The sequence below is a fragment of the Schistocerca cancellata genome, chromosome 7, assembly GCF_023864275.1.
Source record: "Schistocerca cancellata isolate TAMUIC-IGC-003103 chromosome 7, iqSchCanc2.1, whole genome shotgun sequence".
In the NCBI taxonomy this organism is placed as follows: domain Eukaryota; kingdom Metazoa; phylum Arthropoda; class Insecta; order Orthoptera; family Acrididae; genus Schistocerca; species Schistocerca cancellata.
Window position 1 is genome coordinate 30,538,303 of NC_064632.1, and position 26,809 is coordinate 30,565,111.

Consider the following 26,809-nt stretch of genomic DNA (forward strand, 5'->3'; position numbering starts at 1 on the left):
TGGTGTCTATTGATTCGCAGATTTTTATACTTCATTCGACTTTCTGTATATGTAATTATTGTTTCTTCAAAAGACGACTGTGCTGAAGGTCCTTGACGTTTGTGCCCAAGAGGTAGAATTGCAGAATTTGCTTCTTCTGTGTTGGGAAACAGTTTTACTGCTTTTGACAGCTCCTGTGGTTTTCTCCTCAGCTACAGATTTGGTGGCTTATTTGGTAAAGTTAAATAGTTTAGGTATCTTATTCCGTACAAGTTTCCTACATTCCAAATTCACTGATTTGGTTGGAAGTATAGCGATCACGGCCAAACATATCACGACCAAACCGTGTTCCCTTTGTTCCACAAATCGGGGAGATCGCGGAAAATTTCACTCCGTTCAAGTATAATGTGCCACTGTCAGCCTTCGTGTCGGGTGTGTAAGCCTCATGCTATAGGGCTGAGTTCGGGTCTCTACGTAACAGAAGGCGTGGTTCGACTGACGAGGAAACTCTGTTTCATAGTTTCACGGGGCAATGCCGATAGCCACATGTCACTGCTTTCCTGTAAACTGAAAACAATACATCTAAATCTACAGACATACTCCGCAATCCACCATACGGTTCGTGGCGGAGGGTACCTCGTACCACAACTAGCATCTTCTCTCCCTGTTCCACTCCCAAACAGAACGAGGGAAAAATGACTGCCTAAATGCCTCTGTACGAGCCCTAATCTCCTTATCTTTGTGGTCTTTCCGCGAAATATAAGTTGGCGGCAGTAAAATTGTAGTGCAGTCAGCCTCAAATGCTGGTTCTCTAAATTTCCTCAGTTGCGATTCACGAAAAGAACGCCTCCTTTCCTCCACAGACTCCCAACCGAGTTCCTGAAGCATTTCCGTAACACTCGCAGTGACGATCAAACCTACCAGTAACAAATCTAGCAGCCCGCCTCTGAATTGCTTCTATGTCCTCCCTCAATCCGACCTGATAGGGATCCCAAACGCTCGAGCAGTACTCAAGAATAGATCGTATTAGTGTTTTATAAGCGGTCTCCTTTACAGATGAACCACATCTTCCCAAAATTCTACCAATGAACCGAAGACGACTATCCGCCTTCCCCACAACTGCCATTACATGCTTCTCCTACTTCATACCGCTCTGCAATGTTACGCCCAAATATTTAATCGACGTGACTGTGTCAAGCGCTACACTACTAATGAAGTATTCAGACATTACAGGATTCTTTTTCCTATTCCTCTGCATTAATTTACATTTATCTATATTTAGAGTTAGCTGCCATTCTTTACACCAATCACAGATCCTGTCCTACTCATCTTGTATCCTCCTACAGTCACTCAGCGACGACACCTTCCCGTACACCACAGCATCATCAGCAAACAGACGCACGTTGCTATCCACCCTATCCAAAAGATCATTTATGTAGATAGAAAACAACAGCGGACCTATCACACTTCCCTGGGGCACTCCAGATGATACCCTCACCTCCAATGAACACCCACCATCGAGGACAACGTACTGGGTTCTATTACTTAAGAAGTCTTCGAGCTACTCACATACTTGGGAACCAATCCCATATGCTCGTACCTTAGTTAGAAGTCTGCAGTGGGGGACCGAGTCAAACGCTTTCCGTAAGTCAAGGAATATGGCATCCATCTGATACCCTTCATCCACGGTTCGCAAGATATCATGTGAAAAAAGGGCGAGTTGCCTTTCGCAGGAGCGATGCTTTCTAAAGCCGTGCTGATTGATGCATGGACAGCAACTTCTGTCTCAAGGCAGTTCATTATATTCGAACTGAGAATATATTCGAGAATAATAAGAAAGAGAGAGGACGTGAGCCTGCGGTGCGGAACAGGGAGCAACGTGAGCATTCCGGCGTCGCGGCTTCTGCTCTGGCCTGCCGGCGCTATCCCTGGCGTGTTGCGGGTAGCGGCCCTGCCTCGCCCTGCCTGCCTCCCCTGATGTCACCGCCGCAAAGGCGCGCCGACCTTGGACACGGCACGAGTCTAGCCGTCTGCTCCCGGCTGCCTCTTACGCCAGCCTCCTTTTGTCGGCTGCGGTCTTCCCTTACTTTAGCTGCCGTCATTTCTTCCTACACCGATGAAAATAGGAAGTGTTACATACTGAACAACTTCATCTACATCTACATGACTACTCTGCAATTCATATTTAAGTGACTGGCAGAGTGTTCGGCGTACCGTCTTCACACTGTTGCTCTACCTTTCCATCGTCGAACAGCGCGCGGCAAAAACGAACACCTAAATCTTGCCGTGCAAGCTCTGATTTCTCTTATTTTATTACGATTATCATTTCTCCTTATGTAGGTCACAATCAACAAAATAATTCCAGCTTCGGAGGGGAAAGATGGCAATTTAAAATTTCGTTATCCGCGCGGAATTAGTCGAGCGGTCTCAGGCGCTGCAGTCAAGGACTGTACGGCTGGTCCCGGCGGAGGTTCCAGTCCTCAAATGGCTCTGGAACTATGGGACTTAACTTCTGAGGTCATCAGTCCCCTAGAACTTAGAACTACTTAAACCGAACTAACCTAAGGACACCACACACATCCATGCCCGAGGCAGGATTCGAACCTGCGGCCGTAGCGGTCGCGCGGTTCCAGACTGAAGCGCCTAGAACCGCTCGGCCACTCAGGCCGGCTTCGAGTCCTCCCTCGGGCATGTGTGTGTGTGTTTGTCCTTAGGATAATTTAGGTTAAGTAGTGTGTAGGCTTAGGGACTGATGACCTTAGCAGTTAAGTCCCATAAGATTAAAATAAAATAATTTCGTTAAACTGTCTCGCTGATATGAAAAACGCCTGTGCTTTAATTATTGCCACCCCAACTCCCATATTATATCCGTGACGCTCACTCCTGTATTTTACGATAATGCAGAACAAGCTGCCCTTCTTTTAACTTTTTCGATGTCCTCCGTCAGTCCTGTCTGGTAAGGATCCCATGTCACACAGCGGTAGGTTGGTTGATTCGGGTAAGAGGACCAAACAGCGACGTCGTCGGTCCCATCGAATCAGGGAAGGATGGGGGAGAAAATCGACGGTGCCCTTTCAAAGGAACCATCCCGGCATTTGCCTGAAGCGATTTAGGGAAATCACGGAAAACCTAAATCAGGATGGCCGGACACGGGTTCGAACAGTCTCCTCCAGAATGCGAGTCCAGTGTGCCAACCGCTCTGCCACCTCACTCGGTCCCTAGCAGAGGTCGGAAAGAGTAGTTTAGGCACACCTGCTGCATCCTCTAAGTGTTCTGCCAGTAAAAGCCAGCCGGCTTCTCCACGACAGTTTCTATGTGATGGCTCCAATTTAAGTTGTTCCTGAAACTTCCTAGCAGATTAAAACTAGCCGGCCCCGGTGGCCGAGCCGTTCTAGGTGCTTCAGTCCGGGACCGCGTGACTGCTACGGACTGCAGGTTCGAATCCTGCACCGGGCATGCATGTGTGTGATGTCCTTAGGTTAGTTAGGTTTAAGTAGTCTACGTTCTAGGGGACGTATGACCTCAGATGTCAAGCCCCATAGTGCTCAGAGCCATTTGAACCATTTTTAGATTAAAACTGCGTGCCAGACCGAGACTCGAACTCGGGCACTTTGCCTGTCGCGGGCAAGTACTCTACCGACTCAGCTTCACAAGCACGACTTAGGATCCTTCCTCACATCTTTACTTCCGCCTGTATCTCGTCTGCTACTTCCCAAGATTCACAGACGCTCTCCTGCAAATTTCTCTGGATAGCTTCTGTGAAGTCTGGAAGATAGGAGATGAGGTACTCGTGCAAGTAAAACTGTGAGGAGGGGTTGTGAGTAATGATTCGTTAGCTCAGTCAGTAGGAACGCAAATGTTCTGAGTTCGAGTCTCTATCTGGCACACAATTTTATTCTGCAGGAAGTTTCATATCCGTGCACACTCCTTTGCAGAGTGAAAAATTCATTGTAGAAAAATGTTCATAATTGTAATCCTAGGTATTCAGTCGACTCCTAAAACCTTTGTGTTTGTGTGGTTTATTGTGTATCGGGAATATAACGTATTCCTTTTATTACCATATGGATGAACTCACACTTTTATGAATTATTTTGCAATTTGTTTCGATCTTCTGATGACTTTAGTATACCGTAAAGAACAGCATCATCTGAAAACGGTTTAAGAGAACTGTTCAGATTGTTTCCTAGATAGTTTATATAGATTAAGAACAGCAGAGGGCCTAAAATACTTCCTTGTAGAATGCTAGACGACTTCTCGTCAATTACTACCAACTGTGACCTCTCTGAGGGGAAATCACGAGCACAGCGCACAGCTGCGAGGATACTGCGTAGGCACGCAATTTGGGATCCTCATCACATAGGACTGATACAAGAGGCAGATAAGACAAAACGAAGAGCGGCGCATTTCGTCACGGGATAGTCTAGTCGTCGCGAGGGAGTTACCGAGATGCTCAACGAACTCAGCTGGCAGTCATTACAAGAGAGACATTGTGCATCACGGAGAGGTTTATTATCGATTAGAAGCCGTTTGTGAGGAACGGTATCAAAAACCTTCTGGAAATCTAGAAATATGGAATCGACTTGAAATCTCTTGTCGATAGCACACATTACGTCATGTGAATATCGTTTTCCTCGAGATTTTTCGTAATGTTCGAACACTGCACATGTTCAAAATATTATTGCAAATATTGATGTCAGTCATATGAGTCTATAATTCAATGGATTACTTCTTATTCCTTTCTTGTGTACTGAAGCAAGCTGTGCAACTTTCCAGTCCTTTTATCGAGCGAGCAGTTGCATATAATGCTAAACATGGAGATTTACATGAACATACTCCGAATAGAATCTAACAGGTATACAATCTGAGCCACCGAAAGACTTTCCTTTATTAAGTGACTTAAATTGCTTCGGTACCAAGGGTGTTTCCACGCCTGTAGGATGTGTTGACTAAAATTCCATCCTTATGCGAGCGTTTTTTTAGTACAGCAAAAGGTCACTTCAACACTACAGTCGCACTCGGAAGTAGTGAGGTGAAATTCTTGTCCAGCCGACCAGATTTGGTTTTGCATGCTTTTCTGAAATGGAGCAGGTAGCATGTTGGGGTAGTTCCCAGGAAAAGGACACGGCTGATTTACCTTACCCATCCTTGTCCAGTATACTTTTATACGCTGTCTCTAATGACTTCCTCGTCGACGGGACGGTTACTTCCAATGGAAAGACGTCAATTATATGTGTACAGTTACCCGAAGATGAACCTTACGTTCGGAACCATCAACGGCGCTATCTATAGTTAAATTTATAATAATCATGACTGTTTGCTTTTTTGCTTGCACTAAGTCTGTAAACATATTTGATCATTTATCCGCTTGTGTTTTTATGTTAAATGGTATATTACAACACACATTTTACAAGACCGATTGTACTCCGATTTTGCATGGAAACAGTGTCTCAATGGGCAGAGTCAGAAAAAGATTAATAACAATTTTAAAAAATTGACATAAAGACCTCGTCTTGGTTACACAATTCTACTCGTAACTGGCGACCACATCGCTCTACAAAATTTGTCTTCACTACAGAATTCAATCGTTACTATGTAGTGGCATACGTGTGTGGACAACGAATATTGTAGTTAAACTACTATTGGTTACACTAAGTTCTGAAATTACTAATTAATCGCTTTGAGTTTCACACACAAACAGCTTATTTCAGTTGGACACCAGCGGAAAATTCACGTTTTTGTAAACTACCGCTAAATGACAGACTGGCATTGAAGCTATAAAGCTGGACTTTCAAATGCTGCCTATGTGTAAATGTAGTAAATGGATTGAATTGTAGGAAGAAATGAACAATACGTTTGGATTTGAGGAGCATTCTCCTGCTGCTACTTTTTGTTTTATTAGTTTTTATCCTATCTGTCCACCTTTTTTGGTTTCCTGTTTCTCTCAATTTTCTCTTATGGTAATCATCGTCTGCCTTCGATTCCTCTCATTCACTTCCCCTCTTTTTCTGATTTTAACTGATAATTTATAATAGCTGTATAAGTTTGTTATACATATGAGTAGTTCAAATATAAGCACACACAGTAAGTGATAACAAACATAACTACAAAGATGCCTAATTCAGAATTGTTTGTAATTCACATGTAATATAACAGAATGTCCAATTTGAAAGTGCTGCATACAAATGAAAATATATATGTATTACAGGCCACTGATGATGCCCTTAATAAAAATGAGGCGAAAGGCGAGTGGCAAAACAAATACTGCTTTTATTCAGTTGAAAACAAACGGTCCTAACCTAAAAATCATTAACATAGTATTAATAACAACTGAGGATTGACAGATCAAAAAAATTAAAGTTGTTAGTTCAAGCTCACTCGCCTGTTTTCATTTTGATTTTCTCTTTCAGTCCAGTTCTTCGCTGCTTTCTTTCTAGTGGCAAGACACAATTCGTACGAAACTTCTCCTGTTTTAAAGAGTGTACTCTCGTATTTCGCATTGGTTACGCGGGTTCACAGCCAATCCAGTATTCCACAAGAATAGCGTCCGATGCTCGTGGTCTAGTGGTTAGCGTTACTGCCCTTGGATCACGGGGTCCCGGGTTCGATTCCCGACCGGGTTGGGGATTTTCTCTGCCCGGCGACTGGGTGTTTGTATTGTATTCTTCATCATAATCATCATCATCATCGTGCGTGACAGTGGCAAAATTGGACTGTGAAAAAACTGGGTCTTTGTACGAGCGCTGATGGCCGCGCAGTTGAGCATCCCACAAACCAAACATCATCACAAGAATAGCACAGTGACCTCATGGCTGAGTAATAAGGCTGACTGCGTCTTGCTGCGTCTCGATTGTGAGCGTAGGTCATAGGGAGTGACTCGATTTCGTCGGCAATCTCATGGGCGATGGAAATGCTAATTAAAGGCCGGGTGTGCGCAGGCGGCGTGATCTCAGAGAACGGTATCGGCGTGAGTGGGTTACCGTTAGCGACAAGCCTGCCTGGTTAACTTGTTTCTGATCTACCCGGAGACGACGGTTTCGACTTGCTGTTCCCTTTCTACCTGGTGTCCCTGCTCACACCAACGCACCAGTTACGGCCGTTCGACGTGTGGGACGGTCGCCACCAAATGTCACCGCGGTTCCAGTAGCTTTCAGCTGCAGCCGTGATACTGCGCAACACTTCTCTGATTCACGCTAGGTACTTGCTTCCAAAAGAAGACAACTTCGCAGCCCGCTGTGCTCAATATCTTGTTGTTGTTGTTGTTGTTGTTGTTGTGGTCTTCAGTCCTGAGACTGGTTTGATGCAGCTCTCTATGCTAATCTATCCTGTGCAAGTTCCTTCATCTCCCAGTATCTACTGCAACCTACATCCTTCTGAATCTGCTTAGTGTATTCATCTTTTGGTCTCCCTCTATGATTTTTACCCTCCACGCTGCCCTCCAATGCTAAATTGGTGATCCCTTGATGCCTTAGAACATGTCCTACCAACCGATCCCTTCTTCTAGTCAAGTTGGGCCACAAACTTCTCTTCTCCCCAATCCTATTCAATACCTCCTCATTAGTTATGTGATCTACCCACCTAATCTTCAACATTCTTCTGTAGCACCACATTTCGAAAGCTTCTGTTCTCTTCTTGTCCAAACTATTTATTGTCCATGTTTCACTTCCATACATGGCTACACTCCGTACAAATACTTTCAGAAACGACTTCCTGACACTTAAATCTATACTCCATGTTAACAAATTTCTCTTCTTCAGAAACGCATTCCTTGCCATTGCCAGACTACATTTTATATCCTCTCTACTTCGACCATCATCAGTTATTTTGCTCCCCAAATAGCAAAACTCCTTTACTACTTTAAGCGTCTCATTTCCTAATCTAATTCCCTCAGCATCACCCGACTTTATTCGACTACATTCCGTTATCCTCGTTTTACTTCTGTTGATGTTCATCTTATATCCTCCTTTCAAGACACTGTCCATTCCGTTCAACTGCTCTTCCAAGTCCTTTGCCGTCTCTGACAGAATTACAATGTTTTATTTCTTCTCCTTGGATTTTAATACCTATGCCAAATTTTTCTTTTGTTTCCTTTACTGCTTGCTCAATATACAGATTGAATAACATCGGGGAGAGGCTACAACCCTGTCTCACTCCCTTCCCACCCACTGCTTCCCTTTCATGTCCCTCGACTCTTATAACTGCCAGCTGGTTTCTGTACAATTTGTAAATACCCTTTCGCTCCCTGTATTTTACCCCTGCCACCTTCAGAATTTGAAAGAGAGTATTCCAGTCAACATTGTCAAAAGCTTTCTCTAAGTCTACAAATGCTAGAAACGTAGGTTTGCCTTTCCTTAATCTTTCTTCTAAGATAAGTCGTAAGGTCAGTATTGCCTCACGTGTTCCAACATTTCTACGGAATCCAAACTGATCTTCCCCGAGGTCGGCTTCTACCAGTTTTCCATTCGTCTGTAAATAATTCGCGTTAGTATTTTGCAGCTGTGGCTTATTAAACTGATAGTTCGGTAATTTTCACATCTGTCAACACCTGCTTCTTTGGGATTGGAATTATTATATTCTTCTTGAAGTCTGAGGGTATTTCGCCTGTCTCGTACATCTTGCTGACCAGATGGTAGAGTTTTGTCAGGACTGGCTCTCCCAAGGCCGTCAGTAGTTCTAATGGAATGTTGTCTACTCCCGGGGCCTTGTTTCGACTCAGGTCTTTCAGTGCTCTGTCAAACTCTTCACGCAGTATCGTATCTCCCATTTCATCTTCATCTACATCCTCTTCCATTTCCACAGTATTGTCCTCAAGTTCATCGCCCTTGTGTAGACCCTCTATACACTCCATCCACCTTTCTGCTTTCTCCTCTTTGCTTGGAACTGGGTTTCCATCTGAGCTCTTGATATTCATACAAGTGGCTCTCTTTTCTCCAAATGTCTCTTTAATTTTCCTGTAGGCAGTATCTATCTTACCCCTAGTGAGATAAGCCTCTACATCCTTACATTTGTCCTCTAGCCATGCCTGCTTAGCCATTTTGCACTTCCTGTCGATCTCATTTTTGAGACGTTTGTATTCCTTTTTGCCTGCTTCATTTACTGCATTTTTATATTTTCTCCTTTAATCAATTAAATTCAATATTTCTTCTGTTACCCAAGGATTTCTACTAGCCCTCGTCTTTTTTCCTACTTGATCCTCTGCTGCCTTCACTATTTCATCCCTCAGAGCTACCCATTCGTCTTCTACTGTATTTCTTTCCCCCATTCCTGTCAATTGTTCCCTTATGGTGTCTCTGAAACTCTGTACAACCTCTGGTTCTTTCAGTTTATCCAGGTCCCATCTCCTTAAATTCCCACCTTTTTGCAATTTCTTCAGTTTTAATCTACAGTTCATAACCAATAGATTGTTGTCAGAGTCCACATCTGCCCTGGAAATGTCCTACTATTTAAAACCTGGTTCCTGAATCTCTGTCTTACCATTATATAATCTACCTGATACCTTTTAGTATCCCCAGGATTCTTCCATGTATACAACCTTCTTTTATGATTCTTGAACCAAGTGTTAGCTATGATTATGTTATGCTCTGTGCAAAATTCTACCAGACGGCTTCCTCTTTGATTTCGTAGCCCCAATCCATATTCACCTTTTCCTACTGTCGAATTCCAGTCACCCATGACTATTAAATTTTCGTCTCTCTTCAGTACCTGAATAATTTCTTTTATCTCATCATACATTTCTTCAATTTCTTCTTCATCTGCAGAGCTAGTTGGCATATAAACTTGTACTACTATAGTTGGCATGGGCTTCGTGTCTATCTTGGTCACTATAATACGTTCACTGTGCTGTTTGTAGTAGCTTATCCGCACTCCTATTTTTTTATTCATTATTAAACCTACTCCTGCATTACCCCTATTTGATTTTGTATTTATAATCCTGAATTCACCTGACCAGAAGTCTTGTTCCTCCTGCCACCGAACTTCACTAATTCCCACTATATCTAACTTTAACCTATCCGTTTCCCTTTTTAAATTTTCTAACCTACCTGCCCGATTAAGGGATCTGACATTCCACGCTCCGATCCGCAGAATGCCAGTTTTCTTTCTCCTAATAACTACATCCTCCTGAGTAGTCCCCGCCCGGAGATCCGAATGGGGGACTATTTTACCTCCGGAATATTTTACCCAAGAGGACGCCATCATCATCCAACCATATAGTAAAGCTGCATGCCCTCGGGAAAAATTACGGCTGCAGTTTCCCCTTGCTTTCAGCCGTTCGCAGTACCACAACAGCAGAGCCGTTTTGGTTAGTGTTACAAGGCCAGATCAGTAAATCATCCAGACTGTTGCCCCTGCTACTACTGAAAAGGCTGCTGCCCCTCTTCAGGAACCACACGTTTGTCTGGCCTCTCAACAGATACCCCTCCGTTGTGGTTGCACCTACGGTACGGCTATCTGTATCGTTGAGGCACGCAAGCCTCTCCACCAACGGCAAGGTCCATGGTTCATGGGGGGAGGCTCAACATCTTGAAGGTCTCTAATTCGAGTTCATCGCTTTTTTCCTTCCATTCGTCTTGCCAAGCCCGCTGTTTTTAGTTGTGCATAATCGCTGCCGCCAGTTGTCACGACAGTAGACTTGTATACAGGAACAGAAATATTCAAATTCAATTCTGTCTTGATTTAAGCCTTCTACATATCACGACGGGGAAATATCATGAATGTTACGGAAACAATGCCTTCTACCCCATGTTGCTACCAGTTCATGAACGCGCTCCATCGCTAATGACCACAACGTCGACATCACGGTTAACTCCTCTTTTTCACAAATAAAGAGGCCCTTAACAACACTAGTATGTTACCCGTATGAAAGTACCTGGTTCGGTTCCCGATGTCGGAAGTAACTTCCATCACCAGTATGTGACTGGTGAGCGGAAGGGAAAAGGAGGTGTTGGGCGCTCGCTTTGCTGCCCGTGTGTATACTATTCGAGAGAAGTAGGCTGCATGTCCTTCTGTCATCATAGCCGTAAGTAAAAATACAAACGCAGCGTTACACATTACATGCTGTCTTCACAATCAATCACAGGGCACAGAAATGCACTGGAAGACTGATCTTGAAAGCAACGAAGCTTCGAGAAAATGGAGGAAGGGAGATTAGAGTCCAACATCCCGTCGAGAACGAGATTATTAGATACGGAGCACAAGCTCGGATTAGGGGAAGATGGGAAGGAAATCGGTGGTGCCCTCTCAAAGGAACCATCTCGGCATTTGCTTGGAAAGATGAAGGGGAATCACGGTAAACATAAATTTGGATGGTCGGACGCGGATTTGAACGTCGTGCTCCCGAATACGAGTCCAGTGTGCTAACCGCTTCCCCACCTCGTTCGGTAGAGCCTCTTCGAGACAGACAGATGGTTGCAGTGAACTACCTCAATGAACAGGACGTTGTGCTAATACTACTAGACTGTGGTAAATAGAATAATCCAAGAACAGGGAATGTATTCGCAACTGCGAATATGAACTACCCTCGGCTTTATGCTGGAATGAAGACAATAAGAATTTGTGCCGGACTAGGACTCGAACCCGAATTTGCCGCATTACGTGAGCGGTCGCCTAATCTTCGGCTATCTGTGCACGAATCACTGCCAAATCCAAACTTCCACACGTCGTCGTCCATGAGTCACACACTGCATTTGTAAGTTACGTATATTCCCGCATGTCCGAAGGAACAGTGCACTGCACTTCTTAATGAAACACGAATTGCTATTTCGTATTATTTCGCATCCAAGAACAACTGCAGTGTACAAAAAAATTACGGGTTATTATTCTCCTGGAGTCGCTCTTAGCCCCATGAATAGGTTCACTAGCATATGTATTTGCCGTTTCATCCATCTCTTTAAAAGGAAACTTTGAAATTAGGGGAGCTTATACATAATCTCAAAAAGCTGTGGCTTTTATTCTATCCCGCACAACTGTCCGCTTGTTTTAATAAAATTTGATTTTGTAATACAGTGTTTTGTGTTTTGTAATGAAGTCAGGCTAATGTGTTCGTTCATTAAGGGGCATAATTATATCTCGTGAATGGTCTTTCCCTGAAACCAACAAAAACAAAAATAAAATGAAAAGGATGAGCTGGACGTTCAGTGGAGGCAAACAAGCACGTAACATCACGTGGGATGCACGTCCGATGGCTGCTGTAATCTGATGCCACGTCAGCGGCTCAGCGCTGTCGATTGTTTCGGAGATTTCCAGGCCACGTGTCAGCGGTCACGACCGCAGCACGACCGTGGCCTAGTATAGTGCATTGTCGACCCTCGTGTTTGGTAACACACGCGGGGAAACGGCGGAAGGAGGAACACTGAAAGTCTGTTCAGCTTTGTAGGCGGCCTCTTCCTTTCATAGCAGCCCCGCTCCCATACTCATGTATAGACGTGAACCACCTTTTCTGTAACTGGATGTAACCACCACCCACTGCCACACGTGGAGCGGTGTACACGTTTAGGGGCGTTTCTTCGCAGTGGTTGTCCCGTTGCGACGGGTGACAAGTGTGAACTTCGATTACTTGGCTAAACACGATGCAATACACAATTTACCTTTAAGACAGAAACTGTGCTAAGAAGAATGATCTATCTACTATATCTTTCGTGACGGAAGCCTCGTACAGACACCAGAGATATTCTAGTAGTTTCAACGGTGAGCTGAAACTCAAATCCATCCTTCAGCAAACATCTGTCAGCGTCATGGGAAGGTTCATTGTGAAGTGAGGAAGCCGGATCTGCCCCAAAGATTTAATGCTGTGTTACTTCTTACAACGCGGGTCTAAAAACTAAACTAAACTCCTTCAGGACAGGACTTGGAAGGCCCAACGGAACCGACCGGCCGCCGTGTCCTCCTCAGCCCCCAGGCGTCACTGGATGCGGATATGGAGGGGCATGTGGTCAGCACACCGCTCTCCCGGCCGTATGTCTGTTTATGTGACCGGAGCCGCTACTTCTCAGTCAAGTAGCTCCTCAATTTGCCTCACAAGGGCTGAGTGCAGCCCGCTTGCCAACAGTGGTCGGCAGACCGGATGGTCACCCATCCAAGTGCTAGACCAACCCGAAAGCGCTTAACTTCGGTGATCTGACGGGAACCGGTGTTACCATTACGGCAAGGGCGTTGGCATAAAAAGGGTCTGAGGCCCTAGAATAACAGCGATGGGCTCTCACCGTTGCTGTTCAATTGTGCGCTTGAGAAGGTAGTCAGAGAATGGAACACAAATATTAAGAGTGGTATAAGACTGGGTTGCAAAAAGAAGAACCTTAAAGTAAATTGCATTGCTTTTGCAGATGATACGGCCCTGTTTGCTGAAACAATGGAAGAAGCACGGGAGCAAATCCTTGAACTAAAGAAACAAGCAGCTAAAATTGGTCTTCACATCTCCTCTGAAAAAACTAAGATATTGACAAACATCAAGCATTCATGTAAATACCTCAAAGTTCAAGAACAGAAGATTGAAATAGTAAAAGAATTCAAATATCTCGGAGAATGGATTACTTGGAATGCTGGGAAAAGCAAAGCAATGGAACCCAGAAAAAATAAACTTGAATTGGCGTTCCAACTAACAAAAAATACATACAACAAAAAATCCCTTTCATGGGGGTCCAAAATTACACATTACAAGACAGTGATTAAGCCAGAAGCACTGTATGCAGCAGAAACACTTAACATGAATTTCGAAGGCCAAATGGAGAAACTTGAGGTAAAGGGAAGAAAAATTTTAAGAAAAATCATTGGGCCAAAATTTCAAGACAATAAGATCATATACATCAAAAATGAAACTCTCTACAAGAAAATTGAAAAACTTTCAAATTCTATGCGAAAAAGGAGAATAAATTTTTATGGTCATCTTCTCAGAATGAATTCCAACAGATTAACTAAACAAATCTTTGACTTCTTCCGTAACCGAAAAACGAAGCCCAACTGGTTTAAAGAAACTGAGAAAGACCTAGTGGAATTAAATATTTCAGAAAATTCACTCATTGATCGAACTGCTAAATTAATTACTGAAGATGAAAACATAAGGTTCCAAGACAATTCCACACAAAAGTCCAAATCCTTCATCTCGGAAGAAGAGAGGAGAAGAAGATCAGAAAGAATGAAGAAATACTGGGCCCTAAGAAAAGAACAACGCACAAAGAAATGATTGATCCAGCGTACCCCAAAGAGGGTGAAACGAAAGAAGAAGAAGAACAGCATTTGGCAAGTGTAACTAAGGAGGGTGGAACATGTAACCGCACTGCGATTATCAGTGTATAATCGACATATTCTTTATTTTCTGTTAACGTTGCCTTTACGGTACTGTCATAACGCTGCTATGATCTGAACTATCGCTGAACGAATTTTAGGCACATAAACCTCAGAAATCTTCGATGACGGAGAAGAAACCTGTGTGACAGGCAGTGGTTTTAGTAATGACAGTTGGTACATACTGATCGATGCTTCGGAACGAATGCTGTAACCGGAAAAAGTATTTCAAACTTTACCTGTTGACTTTCTTTCACATTTCCTGGCCCGGGTGGTGGGTGGAAGAGAGTGGGGGTTGGGGGGGGGGGGGGATCCAGCTTTAGAGTGGTGTGTCACTTCCGAACGCTTTTTCCGTCCTTTTCGTGACAAGACGATGACGTCACAGGCCAACAGTAGCGTTAGGGCATAATTAAGGACGCGAACATGGCGGTGGCTATAGTCAACTGTAGTCGTGACCCGGAGGATGAAGCCGATACGTGGAATGTTAAATTATTGTTTCGTGTTGAACCAAATTCTCGAACGTCTGAGGGACGTCACACTATTAGCTTAGTACAAATCAATAACAAAACGGATTTTTGAAGGCTTTGGGTGAATTACCAGAAACCTAAAATCTTTTGCACACGAAGAGAGATCGCCGTTGAAATAGGAGGAAGACAATGCCCCCGACATCTCGTTCCTCATCGCCGCGAAGCTGTCTGTATTAATGGCAAACGTGTTTTCTTCGTGTGTGCAATAACTGATGAAGTCATTACACCGACGCACTTCAGCTGGACGCGTCAGAAGGAAATTATTCTGCGGGTGGAGCAAACTACCTGTGCTGGAGACTGCTGCGGACCACCCGCTCACACACAGGCCTGAGGCTCGAAACAAGCAACATTAGACACTTTTTTGCGGTTTTCTGTCCAGCTGTCAGAATGAGTAATAGCGTAATTACGAGAAACCGCCAGCGCACTTCATCCACAATGGTCTCAGAGACGCTTGGAGCAAAACAGCCTGCAAGGTTAACGCCTACGTCAGGGATTCTGATACATTGCTGCCAGGACATTTATCATACTAGTGGCGCACGCACGCAAATTGCACGTGTAGTTATTTAATAGCGAGAGACACGACCGTATCTGTGAAATGCATTGCGTACAAGTGCGTTATTTAGAGCGCAGTTAACGATGCTTTCAATCAAAATTCATGAAACTTTCTATGTTCTATTTCCTTCTCAGAAGGTTTTTAGTTTCAGTAAATCTCTATGAGGAACGCTGTCACTGGCATAGGTGACCTGTTTAGGTCGTTTTGTTCTGATTCATTCGTGTGTAGTGTGTGGTCAAAGCTGACGTTATCAGCTGGCCCATTCGCTCTGGTACACGAAACGAAACGGACACATAAGAAATATGAAATATGTATGCTGAAATCATAGCGATGGATTATTCTGGCGTTCTGGAAGACAAAAAAATAACGATGGACGGAAGATATGGATATAATATTCTGTCGACGATGAGTTCATGCCGATCGGGATCAGCCGAGCGGTCTTAGACGCTGCAGTCATGGACTGTGCGGCTGCTCCCGGCGGAGGTTCGAGTCCTCCCTCGGGCATGTGTGTGTGTGTTTGTCCTTAGGATAATTTAGGTTAAGTAGTGTGTAAGCTTAGGGACTGATGACCTTAGCAGTTAAGTCCCATAAGATTTTACACACATTTGAATATTTTTGATGAGTTCATCAGAGACGGAGCGAAAGCTCAGATAGGTCAGGATGTGGAAGGAAATCAGCCGTGTCCTTTTCAAAAGAGTTATAGCAGCATTCATCTTAATTGTTTTGGGAAACGAAGAAGACCTAGGTCGGTATGGCTTGACGGGGATTTGGAGCTCGACCACCAAGAACGCACTCAGTACCTTAACCGCTGCGTCACCTCGCTCGGTCACTCCGGACGAGGATGAACCAGAGGAGTAAAGATGGTTAAACGTGAACACTACCAGTAACTTACTTGCTTCATACGGGGAATCTATGGTTTCCGAGCAGTTATCATAAAGAAATTTGATGTTTTGTATTAGGCCGTCGTTAAATACACGAAAAATGGAAATATCATAATTGCAAAGAATAATATTTCAAATTAATTACTGGATGCTATAGTATGTATGACATTTCGTGGTACTGTTTCTAGAGATTACTAAGTGATGTTGTGCAGTGGTTATTACACAGAATTCGCAAGATGGAAGAAGGCGGTTGAGATCCTAGACTAACTATACAAGTTCCTTGGTTTCCTCAAATTTCTCACGGCAAATGCCTCCAAAAAGGTTTCGGCCCGTGTCCTCCCCCAATCCTCCCCTCAAGCTATGCTTCCCCATTGTCCTTGTCGCAGACGGACGTTAAAACCTATTCTTTGCTTATAGATACTGCGCTTATGAAACTTTGAACGTCTGCTTCAGAAGACCTCGTTTAAATAATTTCTAATGAGTTTCTTTACAAAGGTCGTTGTTCCCACACTTTTTGCAGTTGTAAGTAGTAAGTTAAACAGATATAGTAATATGGTACAAGACTTTCGAATGACAACACGTAGCTTGGTGATAAATTTCACTCAATTTATCAATAGATTTTCGTTTTATATAATTGGACTGGGTGGGCCACATTTCAGAACTTTCCAACATATAAATAGAATGTCGTCACAGGAGAATCCAACTAGGGTATTTCGCTTTAGTAATAAGCAACACTAACCTTTATGCCAAGTATTAGTTGAAAACCTGGACTTCCAACAACTCTACCCAAAGGACGGCTAGCAAGTGTTGACATGTTCCTGAGACATTCTGTGACACTAAGGGATTTGTTGGATAAGCAGGGTAACGCTGTAAGTTGATAGCAGTTTCTTAACATAATATGGTCACAATATCTGAGATCGAGTTTTAGATTTACTTGTGCAGTACTTTAGAAACAGCTCCCTCAACAGAGCGAGGTCGCAACTCAAGTCTTCGGATGGGACACGGTGTTTGGAGGATCTGCGGTGCTGTAAGTCACAGTTAACACTACGCGTTGGCTGAGTTAGCATCGTGACTCCATTGTTGAAACACTGTTTAAGAGTAGTGCCCGGAATTAAACATCGTTCTATAGGACCATGAGAGTTTCTTAATGCGCTCCAGTTGTTGATTTAAACAATATTCTGCTGCGAACATGATAGTTACTGTGTCAACATTAGAATCAAATCCAGCTCTTTGAACTCAGAGAATTAGAGGGCCTGAGAAATATCGACACAAGGCATTCGGCAAGGTAACGTGCCGTTGTCCTTGGGAGTTTCGACCGCAGTGCTGCACCAGCGGGCTGGGATTTCTCCTATCAGTTGATCTTCAGTAATAAGTCGGAGAGCCTGGGAAAGCCAGAGAACTTCTTGTCGGGAAGTCCAAGAACGCGTACCCGAGGTGCTATTGTGCCGATTATCGACGAGGCAATTTTTGAGCTGCATGACGCCGTAAACAGAGAAACTTTTTTGTACATCTACTTCTAAGTCCATTCTCTGCAAACGACTGTGAAATGCAAGGCATGGGTTACTTCACCCTGTACAATTGATTAGATTTTCTTCTTCACACGTAAGATTTGAGAAAAACAACAACTTGAATGGCTGACTCTTGAACATGCCTTGTGAACATCACAATTGTCCGTTTATGCCATGCGTGTATAAGACTTATTCATGCCACCGCGATAAAATAGGAAAAAGTGTCGTGCTATGAAAGCCAGTAGAGTGCGTCTACAATTTATAAAACGTACAAAGAATAGCAGCTGATAATGTTTGCTTTGGATAACCTCATCAACCTCTCTGGCGTAATAAACATATAAACCGCCGCCAGAGAGAAAATTGACACTCTTTTGTTTCGCTGTACGAGAAGGAAGTTGTTCTGTAATAGCATCTCTGACGCTTACCGCTTGTAAAACGAAAACGTGTGTTTTGTAAATGTATTATTTTGTGCTTAATTTCAAAATACAATTCAACACTTAAAATATTAATCTACTTCGTTCATTTCTGAAAAGCTCGTCTCCCTGAATTATTGAGCAAATACGTGTTTTCTAGCAGCCATAAGCCATTGCAGATCACTGCTGGATCGCGGCCATAAACCGCTAATAGCTTTATATTTATGTAATAATTTGCCGGCTGCACCTGTCTTCTTGAACAATATTACAGGAATAAAAAGCAGTATAATATTTAGTCTTGTAATGATATAAACCATGAGTGCTCAGGAATATTTTTTTTTTTTTTTTTTTTGCCTACGTAATAAAATGCTCTGACTCGATCGATTTCGCTACACGAAATCTGATAAAAGTGAATGTTTTATTAAAGAATTAACTTGAAGACAAATATTGAACAGATAACCGTAGTCGAGTTTCTTTCCCGTTCTGGTTGCTTAAATAATAAGAACGTGTTTGTACTGCCAATCCCTCTCGATAGTGTACATTGTATGTGGAGCAAACCTAAACAATTTTATACTACTGACGTCATATACACGAAGCTCTGCCAGGCATATTTGTTAGCAAGATTAATTTTTAACAAGACTTCAAAACTTTTTGCTCACGTAATGTCAGATCATTAACAGTGACAAACGCAAGGCAATTTTCTGTGTTTTGTCGCTGTATCTTTTTCACACGTCGAGCAGCTGCGGCACTCGTGTATGTAAATCACTAAAGGAAATTACGGTCGCGGAACCACCGACCAAGTAAGATCAATACGATCATTCGTTCTTAAACATTAGATATAAAATAAATTCAAATACAAATATACTCTAAGAGAGGGAAGGTCACTACACGTTGCATAGTCCTTTGATACAATCAGGTGCGCTGTAGTCGAGTTTAGCGTATAGAAGTTGGTTCCAGATGTGTTACGCACTCAAATATTAAACAGAACCATAACGATCCAAAATTGTTGGATTGGAAAAAAGGAAGTATGAGGCTGATTTGCCACGTCTTTTCGATAGTGCAAAACTCCGCGCCGCGCTCTTCAAGAGGGGCTACGTGGTTCGAAGACAGTCCACACAATTGATACTTGATTCTCGATTTAGAAAGACATATTGGCCAAGTGTCGTACCTCTTTGCGTAATGACTTTGTCATGGTCTTTCGATCCGGTAATGCAAGTGCGTGTATTTATGTGTGTTTGGATGGCTTTTCCTTTCTGGAGATATCTGAATGCTTGTTAGGAAGTCTCGTCAATGGTGAAATCATCATAAATTTTATTCCGATTTCAAGATGTTAGTACTGAGTGAATATGAGGTTTGCACTAACGCTTTATGCAGAGGTAATTACAGAGATATTCTCGTGATTTAATTCGATCGATAGTTCAATTGGAGCCACTTCTGGTTCGAGCAACTAATTCAACTAACAAGCATTTCTTAGTATTACTAAATTATTTTCAGATTACAGAAGGTAAGTTTGCCTCCAGTATTTCTGGGCAGCAGCTGATCTGTAGTTTCGTTATTACGTTCTGTGACAGTGTTACATTGTTAGGGAATAACCAACAGTAGATCATTCTAGATGCCGAAAAAATTCCGTTGCGTTACGTGTGTGTGTCAGAGACGAATCATTACCGCGGACAGTTCGATAGCTCTATAATATTATTCCCTTTGGGCTTTACTTACTTCCCATTAAGGGAAATTTCAAGTGGAGCTTTAATGTCCACTGCTACCAGCGAAGGCGCACCCAGTTTAACAGACACCATACAAGGTGGCGCAGGCTTAAGAATCAAGGTCTCGGACAAATCATCCACTGTTGGGGAAAAAGGGTAGAGAAGCACCACCACCAATTTTTATAGTGGCAGCTTGTTTTTCACTGAGGTGATAATTAAAAGTTTGTGACCCCCTCTGGTAATCCCCCGCGCGTGGCTGCAGCTGCGGCCGGAGCTGCGGCCGACGTGTACGCACAGCGGAGAGGAAAGTGGTCGCGCAGACGGAGCCCGTACCGAGCGACCGCAGGGAAAGTGGCGGCCGGGCCGTGGCGTGCCGCACCGCACCACGCTGCCGGGCCGGCTCCAGGAAGTCCAGCAGGCGGGCTGGAGTCTGGAAGGCAGGCGGCGGGCTGCGCTGTCGATCTCCCCGCCTTCCGGCTGTCCGAAGAGTTTCTCAACTCACTGTAAAGCAGCCTGCAGACTTTCTGGTAGCCTGACATGTAACGCAACCTCTACGCGAGGCACTGTGGAGTGCGTGGCGGACGGTACTTTCCACGTTGCCACGTACTACGGCGTCTTCCAGTTTCACTCTCGCATGGAGCGCGGGAGCAATCAGTGGTTCAACGCCTATGTGCACAGTGCAAATCGCCTAATCACTCCCGCAGTCCCCATGGCAGCGAGCCATATGGAACTAAAGTATAAAGAGTGTTCAAATAAAAAGGTACGTAACGTCGTAACAACCAAACCGATTGAAATGTGTATATGCCGCTTTGGGATAACGTAGTGAGGCATCCACAGACGCGAATCTAGTGTCGTTGTGGTGTCACCGCCGGACACCACACTTGCTAGGTGGTAGCTTTAAATCGGCCGCGGTCTATTAGTACATGTAGGACCCGCGTGTCGCCACTGTCAGTAATTGCAGACCGAGCGCCACCACACGGCAGGTCTAGAGAGACGTACTAGGACTCGTCCCAGTTGTACGACGACTTTGCTAGCGACTACACTGACGAAGCCTTTCTCTCATTTGCCGAGAGACAGTTAGAATAGCCTTCAGCTAAGTCCATGGCTACGACCTAGCAAGGCGCCATTAGCCTTACAGTGCTTGTGTTTAAAGAGTCTCATTTGTATCGTCAAGAGCGATGTACCACAATGATGGATTAAAGTTAAGTATTACAGCAGCTACGTACTTTTCTTTATAGCATTCATTACGTATCCTGTTTCAGATCTCACGCCAGCCGGCGTGTGTGTACGCGTGCATTTCGGCTACTTCCGAGTGGCGTGGCTGTCTTGTTACGCCACAACAGTCGTCACCACCCCCAAAAAAATTCGAAGCTGTGTCCTTACCAGGCAACGTGATACTTCTTTTTCCGACGTCCGAAGTCCGATATTCATCGAATTCCTGGAGCACGGAGGTCCATTAACAGTGACGTGTACTTGTGAGACACTCCGTAGCCTGTGCAAGTCTGCCAAAAGCAAACGGCCTGGATTGCTCACGGAGGTGGTGATTCGGCTCCACGATAACGCGCGCCCACGCGTCTCCAAGGTCACACAAAGTGTAATAGCCAAGTTGAAGTGGGAGGAGCTTGAGCACTTGACCTACAGCGCAAACATGTCGCCCTGAGACTTCGACGTGTTTCGGGCGTAAAAAAAAAAAAAAAAAAAAAAAAAAAAAAAAAAAAAAAAAAAAAAAAAAAAAACCCTCAAAGCGAAGCACTTTAACTCCGACGAAATGAAGGAGATAAGGACACAATGGAGGACTGACTCCTGTCTCGGGCACAGGAACTCAGGAAAGATATGGGAATACACAGATGGCGGTAGCATCGCGTGTACTAGGTATGGAAGGGCAGTGCATTTGCGGAGCAGTCGTCTGTACTCAGGTGAGTCATGTGGAAAGGTTTCTGACGTGATTATGGCCGCACGACGGGAATTAACAGATTTTCAACGCGAAATAGTAGTTGGAGGTAGACGCATGGGACATTCAGTTTCGGAAATCGTTAGGGGATTGGGTATTCCGAGACCTACAGTGTCAGGCATTATCTCGCACCACAGACAACGCAGTGGTCGCCGGCGTTTAACAACCGAGAGCACCGGCTTCAGATGCCCCGATTTCAGTTGGTAAGAGCTGATGGTAGGGTTCGGGGATGGGGCAGACCTCAAGAGTCCTTGGACCTAAGTTGTCAACAAGGTACTGTGCAACCTGGTCGTGGTTCCATAATGATGTTGGCTGTGTTGACATGGAATGGGCTGCGTCCTCTGGTCCATCTGAAACGATCGTGGGAAATGGTTGTCTTCGGCTACTTCGAGACCACTTGCAGCCATTGATAGACTCTACGTTCCCAAACAACCTCGGGATTTTTTTGGATAACAAGTCACCATATCACTGGGTCACAGTTGCTTGCAATTGGTTTGAAGAACACTCTGGGCAATTCGAGCGCACGATTTGGCCACTCAATCGCCCGCCATGAATCCCATCTAACAGTTTAGGGGGACGTAATCGAGACGTTATTTCTTGCACAAAATCCTGCACCGACCGCGTTTTCTGGTTCAACTGAACCGATCATTGACTGGAAATGGTTATGTTCTACTGCTTGGAGAGCACTTGCAGCCATTCATGGACTTCATGTTGCGGAACGACGATGGAATTTTTGTGGATAACGATGTGCCTTGTCATCAGGTGCTAGCTGTTCGCGATTAGTTTCAAGAACATTCTGGACAGTTCGAGCGAGTGATTTGGTCACCCAGGTATTACACCATGAACCCCATCGAACATATGTGAGACATAATCGAGAGGTCTGCCAGTGCACGAAGTCCTTCAACGGCAACACTTTCGTAATTATGGGTGGCTGGAGAGGCAGAATGGCTCAATATTTCTGAAGGGGACTTCCGAATTGTTGAGTTGCTTCACTGTGGCGAGCAAAAGGAAGGTCGGCACGGTAATAGAAGACATCCCACGACTTTTGTCGCCTCATCGTACATATGAATGTTGGGTAACCTGTGGCACTGTCTGTCAGTAGTTATAAGTTGATTGGATTATCTCATTTTCAGAAGACCGCACGAGCGATCTCTTACTTTCCAAAAGCATTCAACAGACTAGGTCGCATAAATATTTCTTTATTTCAGTCAACCGGTTTCGACATACTTTGCCGTCATCTTCAGGTCTTAAAAAGCTTTTTGTTATGGAACACGTTCATATTATTTTTGTGCAATTTTATGCACATGACAACTTGGTGTGAGGTCTACATCTACTACATCTACATCCATACTCCGCAAGCCACCTGATGGTGTGTGGCGGAGGGTACTTTGAGTACGTATATCTGTTCTCCCCTCTGTTCCAGTCTCGTATTGTTCGTCGATAGAAAGATTGTCGGTAAGCCTCTGTGTGGGCTCTAATCTCTCTGATTTTATGCTCATGGTCTCTTCGCGAGATATACGTAGGGGAGAGCAATATACTGCTCGACTCCTCGGTGAAGGTATGTTCTCGAAACTTCAACAAAATCCCGTACCGAACTACCGAGCGTCTCTCTTGCAGAGTCTTCCACTGGAGTTTATCTATCATCTCCGTAACGCTTTCGCGATTACTAAATGATCCTGTAACGAAGAACGCTGCTCTCCGTTGGATCTTCTCTCTCTCTCTTCTATCAACCATATCTGGTACGGATCCCACACCGGTGAGCAGTATTCAAGCAGTGGGCGAACAACTGTACTGTAACCTACTTCCTTTGTTTTCGGATTGCATTTCCTTGGGATTCTTCCAATGAATCTCAGTCTGGCATCTGCTTTACCGACGATCAACTTTATACGATCATTCCATTTTAAATCACTCCTGATGCCTACTCCCAGATGATTTATGGAATTAACTGCTTCCAGTTGGTGACCTGCTATGTTGTGGCTAAATGATATTCTTTCTATCTATGTAACATGAAGATGTTTCATTACAAAAAGATTTCTAAGACCTGAGGATGACAGCAAAAATTGTCGAAACCGGTTGCCTCGAATAAAGAAATATGTATGCGATCTACGTTGTTGAATGCTTTTCCCGTCGTGTTTACATCAGACAGCCTCTGTACGAGCAGTGGGCAGGCGCGCGGCCCTACCTGCGAGGAGAGGTCGGCGTCGGCGCCGGCGCTGGGGCGGCGGCGCGTGGAGTGCGGCGTGGCGCGCAGCGTCTCCTCGTCGGTGTCGAGCAGGCGGTCGCCGCGGTACTCGGTGTAGCGCGCCGCCACCGGGTCCTGCTCCTCGCCGTCCTCGTCTTCGTCGCGCCTCTTCCTGTCCGCCTCCTCCTTCTGGCCCTTCTTGTCCTTCTTCTTCTTCTTGTCCTTCTTGGACGAGCCGCCGAACAGCTGCTTCACCTTGTCCATGGCGGACGAGCCCTGCTTCTTCTTCTCCTTCTTCCCGGAGCCCTGCGGCGGCGGCGCGGGCGCGGGGCCCTTCTTGCGCTGGTCCTCGGCCCTCAGGGTGCCGCCGCGCTTGATGGTGTCGGCGCGGCGCGCGTCCTCCGCCTCCGACTCGCGCGCCGCCTCCTCCTCCTCCGCCTCCAGCAGCCGGGCGTCGGCGGCCTTCTTGGACGGCTTCTTCTTGCGCGCGCGCCGCTGCTCCTCGGCCTCGTCGTCGCCGTCGTCGTCCTCCCGGTCGCGGTCCCGCCGCCTGCGCTGCTGCTGCTGCTGCGGGTAGTGGCGGTCGTCGACGTCGGTGTCGTCGAGGGCGGAGCGCTGCGGCGAGTGGCGGTCGTCGTAGTCGAGGTCGCTGGCCTCGGGCCCGTGCGCCAGCCGCTCCACGCGGATCAGCTTCTCGCAGGCGCGCTGCTCCTTCTGCGTGCGGCTCAGCGTCCGCGTGGTCGTCGCCTGCGTGGTCGTCGCTGTGCTGCCACTGTGCTCCCGCCGCTCGCGCACCTCCCTGCTGCCACGCTCGCGATCACGCTCGCGATCGCGGTCGCGGCCCCTGTCGCGTTCGCGCTCTCGCTCTCGCTCCCTATCCTTCTCTCGGTCCCGGAAATCCCTCTCCCGGTGCTTGGGCGAGGGTTCCCGTGAACGGTCTTCCGCTGGAGCATAGTGCCTGTAAAACACAAAGGGAGATCTCTCATTAGTTATTTACGTTACGATATGTAATGTATATGTAATATATACATATACGAGGTGATCAGAATATGTCTGAAATGCTTGTAGGGATGTTACAGGGCAGGTTCTACTGAGGCATAAAAGTTAAGAAAAAAATTCGATACGTTGCTCCGTTTCCGAGTTATTTAGCATAGAATTTAGCCAATCGGGCGTCGCGCGCTCATACTCGAGCGGCCTGCCAGGGGCGGTGTTGCCCAACGAGTGTTTTGTCTCGTTAGCTGAAACTTGAATTTACGCGCGTGACGATCTGATTGGCTAAACTCAATGCTAAATAACTCGGAAACGGCGCAACGTATCAAAATTTATTCGTGACAACCATATCTTAGTACAACCCGCCCTGCAACATCAAATGGCTCAAATGGCTCTGAGCAGTATGGGACTTAACTTCTAAGGTCATCAGTCCTCTAGAACTTAGAACTACTTAAACCTAACTAACCTAAGGACATCACACACATCCATGCCCGAGGCAGGATTCGAACCTGCGACCGCAGCGGCCGCGCGGTTCCAGACTGTAGCGCCTTTAACCGCTTGGCCACCACGGCCGGCCCTGCAACATCCCTAAAAGCGTTTCAGACATTTTCTCACCACTCTGTATGTATGTATATGTAATATATATAACATAAATGAAGCAGGCAAAAAGGAATACAAACGTCTCAAACATGAGATCGACAGGAAGTGCAAAATGGCTAAGCAGGCATAGCTAGAGGACAAATGTAAGGTATCAGATAGATACTGCCTACACGAAAATTAAGAGACCTTTGGATATAAGAGAACTACTTGTATGAACATCAAGAGCTCAGATGGAAACCCAGTTCTAAGCAAAGAAGGGAAAGCAGAAAGGTGGAAGGAGTATATAGATGGTCTATACAAGGGCGATGCTCTTTACGACAATACTATAGAAATGCAAGAGGATGTAGATGAAGATGAAATGGGAGATACGATACTGCGTGAAGAGTTTGACAGAGCACTGAAACACCTGAGTCGAAACAAGGCCCCGGGAGTAGACACCATTCCATTAGAATTACTGACAGCCTTGGGAGAGCCAGTCCTGACAAAACTTTACCATCTGGTCAGCAAGATGTATGAGACAGGCGAAATACCCTCAGACTTGAAGAAGAATATAATAATTCTAATCCCAAAGAAAGCAGGGTTTGACAGATGTGAAAATTATTGAACTATCAGTTTAATAAGTCACCGCTGCAAAATACTAACGCGAATTCTTTACAGACGAATGAAAAAACTGGTAGAAACCGACCTCGGGGAAGATCAGTTTGGATTCGGTAGAAATGTTGAAACACGTGAGGCAGTATTGACCCTACGACTTATCTTAGAAGCTAGATTATAAAAGGCAAACCTACGTTTCTAGCATTTGCAGACTTAGAGAAAGCTTTTGACAATGTTGACTGGAATACTCTCTTTCAAATTCTGAAAGTGGCAGGAGTAAAATACAGGGAGCGAAAGGCTATTTACAAATTGTACAGAAAGCAGATGGCAGTTACAAGAGTCGAGGGGCATGAAAGGGAAGCAGTGGCTGGGAAGGGAGTGAGACAGGGTTGTAGCCTCTTCCCGATGTTATTAAATCTGTATTTTGAGCAAGCAGTAAAGGAAACAAAAGAAAAATTCGAAGTTGGAATTAAAATCCATAGGGAAGAAATAAAAACTTTGACGTTCGCCGCTGACATTGTAATTCTGTCAGAGACAGCAAAGGACTTGGAAGAGCAGCTGAAATGAATGGACAGTCTCTTGAAAGGAAGATATAAAATGAACATCAACTAAAACAAAACGAGGATAATGGAATGTAGTCGAATTAAATCGGGT

The 26,809-nt window shown here is 44.9% G+C and overlaps 1 protein-coding gene across 1 annotated transcript in view; it reads right to left on the minus strand.

The window, feature by feature from the left end:
• The window catches only part of LOC126091920 (serine/arginine repetitive matrix protein 1-like), a 369,225-nt gene that overhangs the window by 185,865 nt on the left and 156,551 nt on the right, over positions 1-26,809 (minus strand). The window contains exon 4 of the mRNA XM_049907238.1: positions 23,972-24,929. Within this exon, the coding sequence (XP_049763195.1) occupies positions 23,972-24,929 (958 nt within the window). The remainder of the gene's footprint in view (positions 1-23,971; positions 24,930-26,809) is intronic.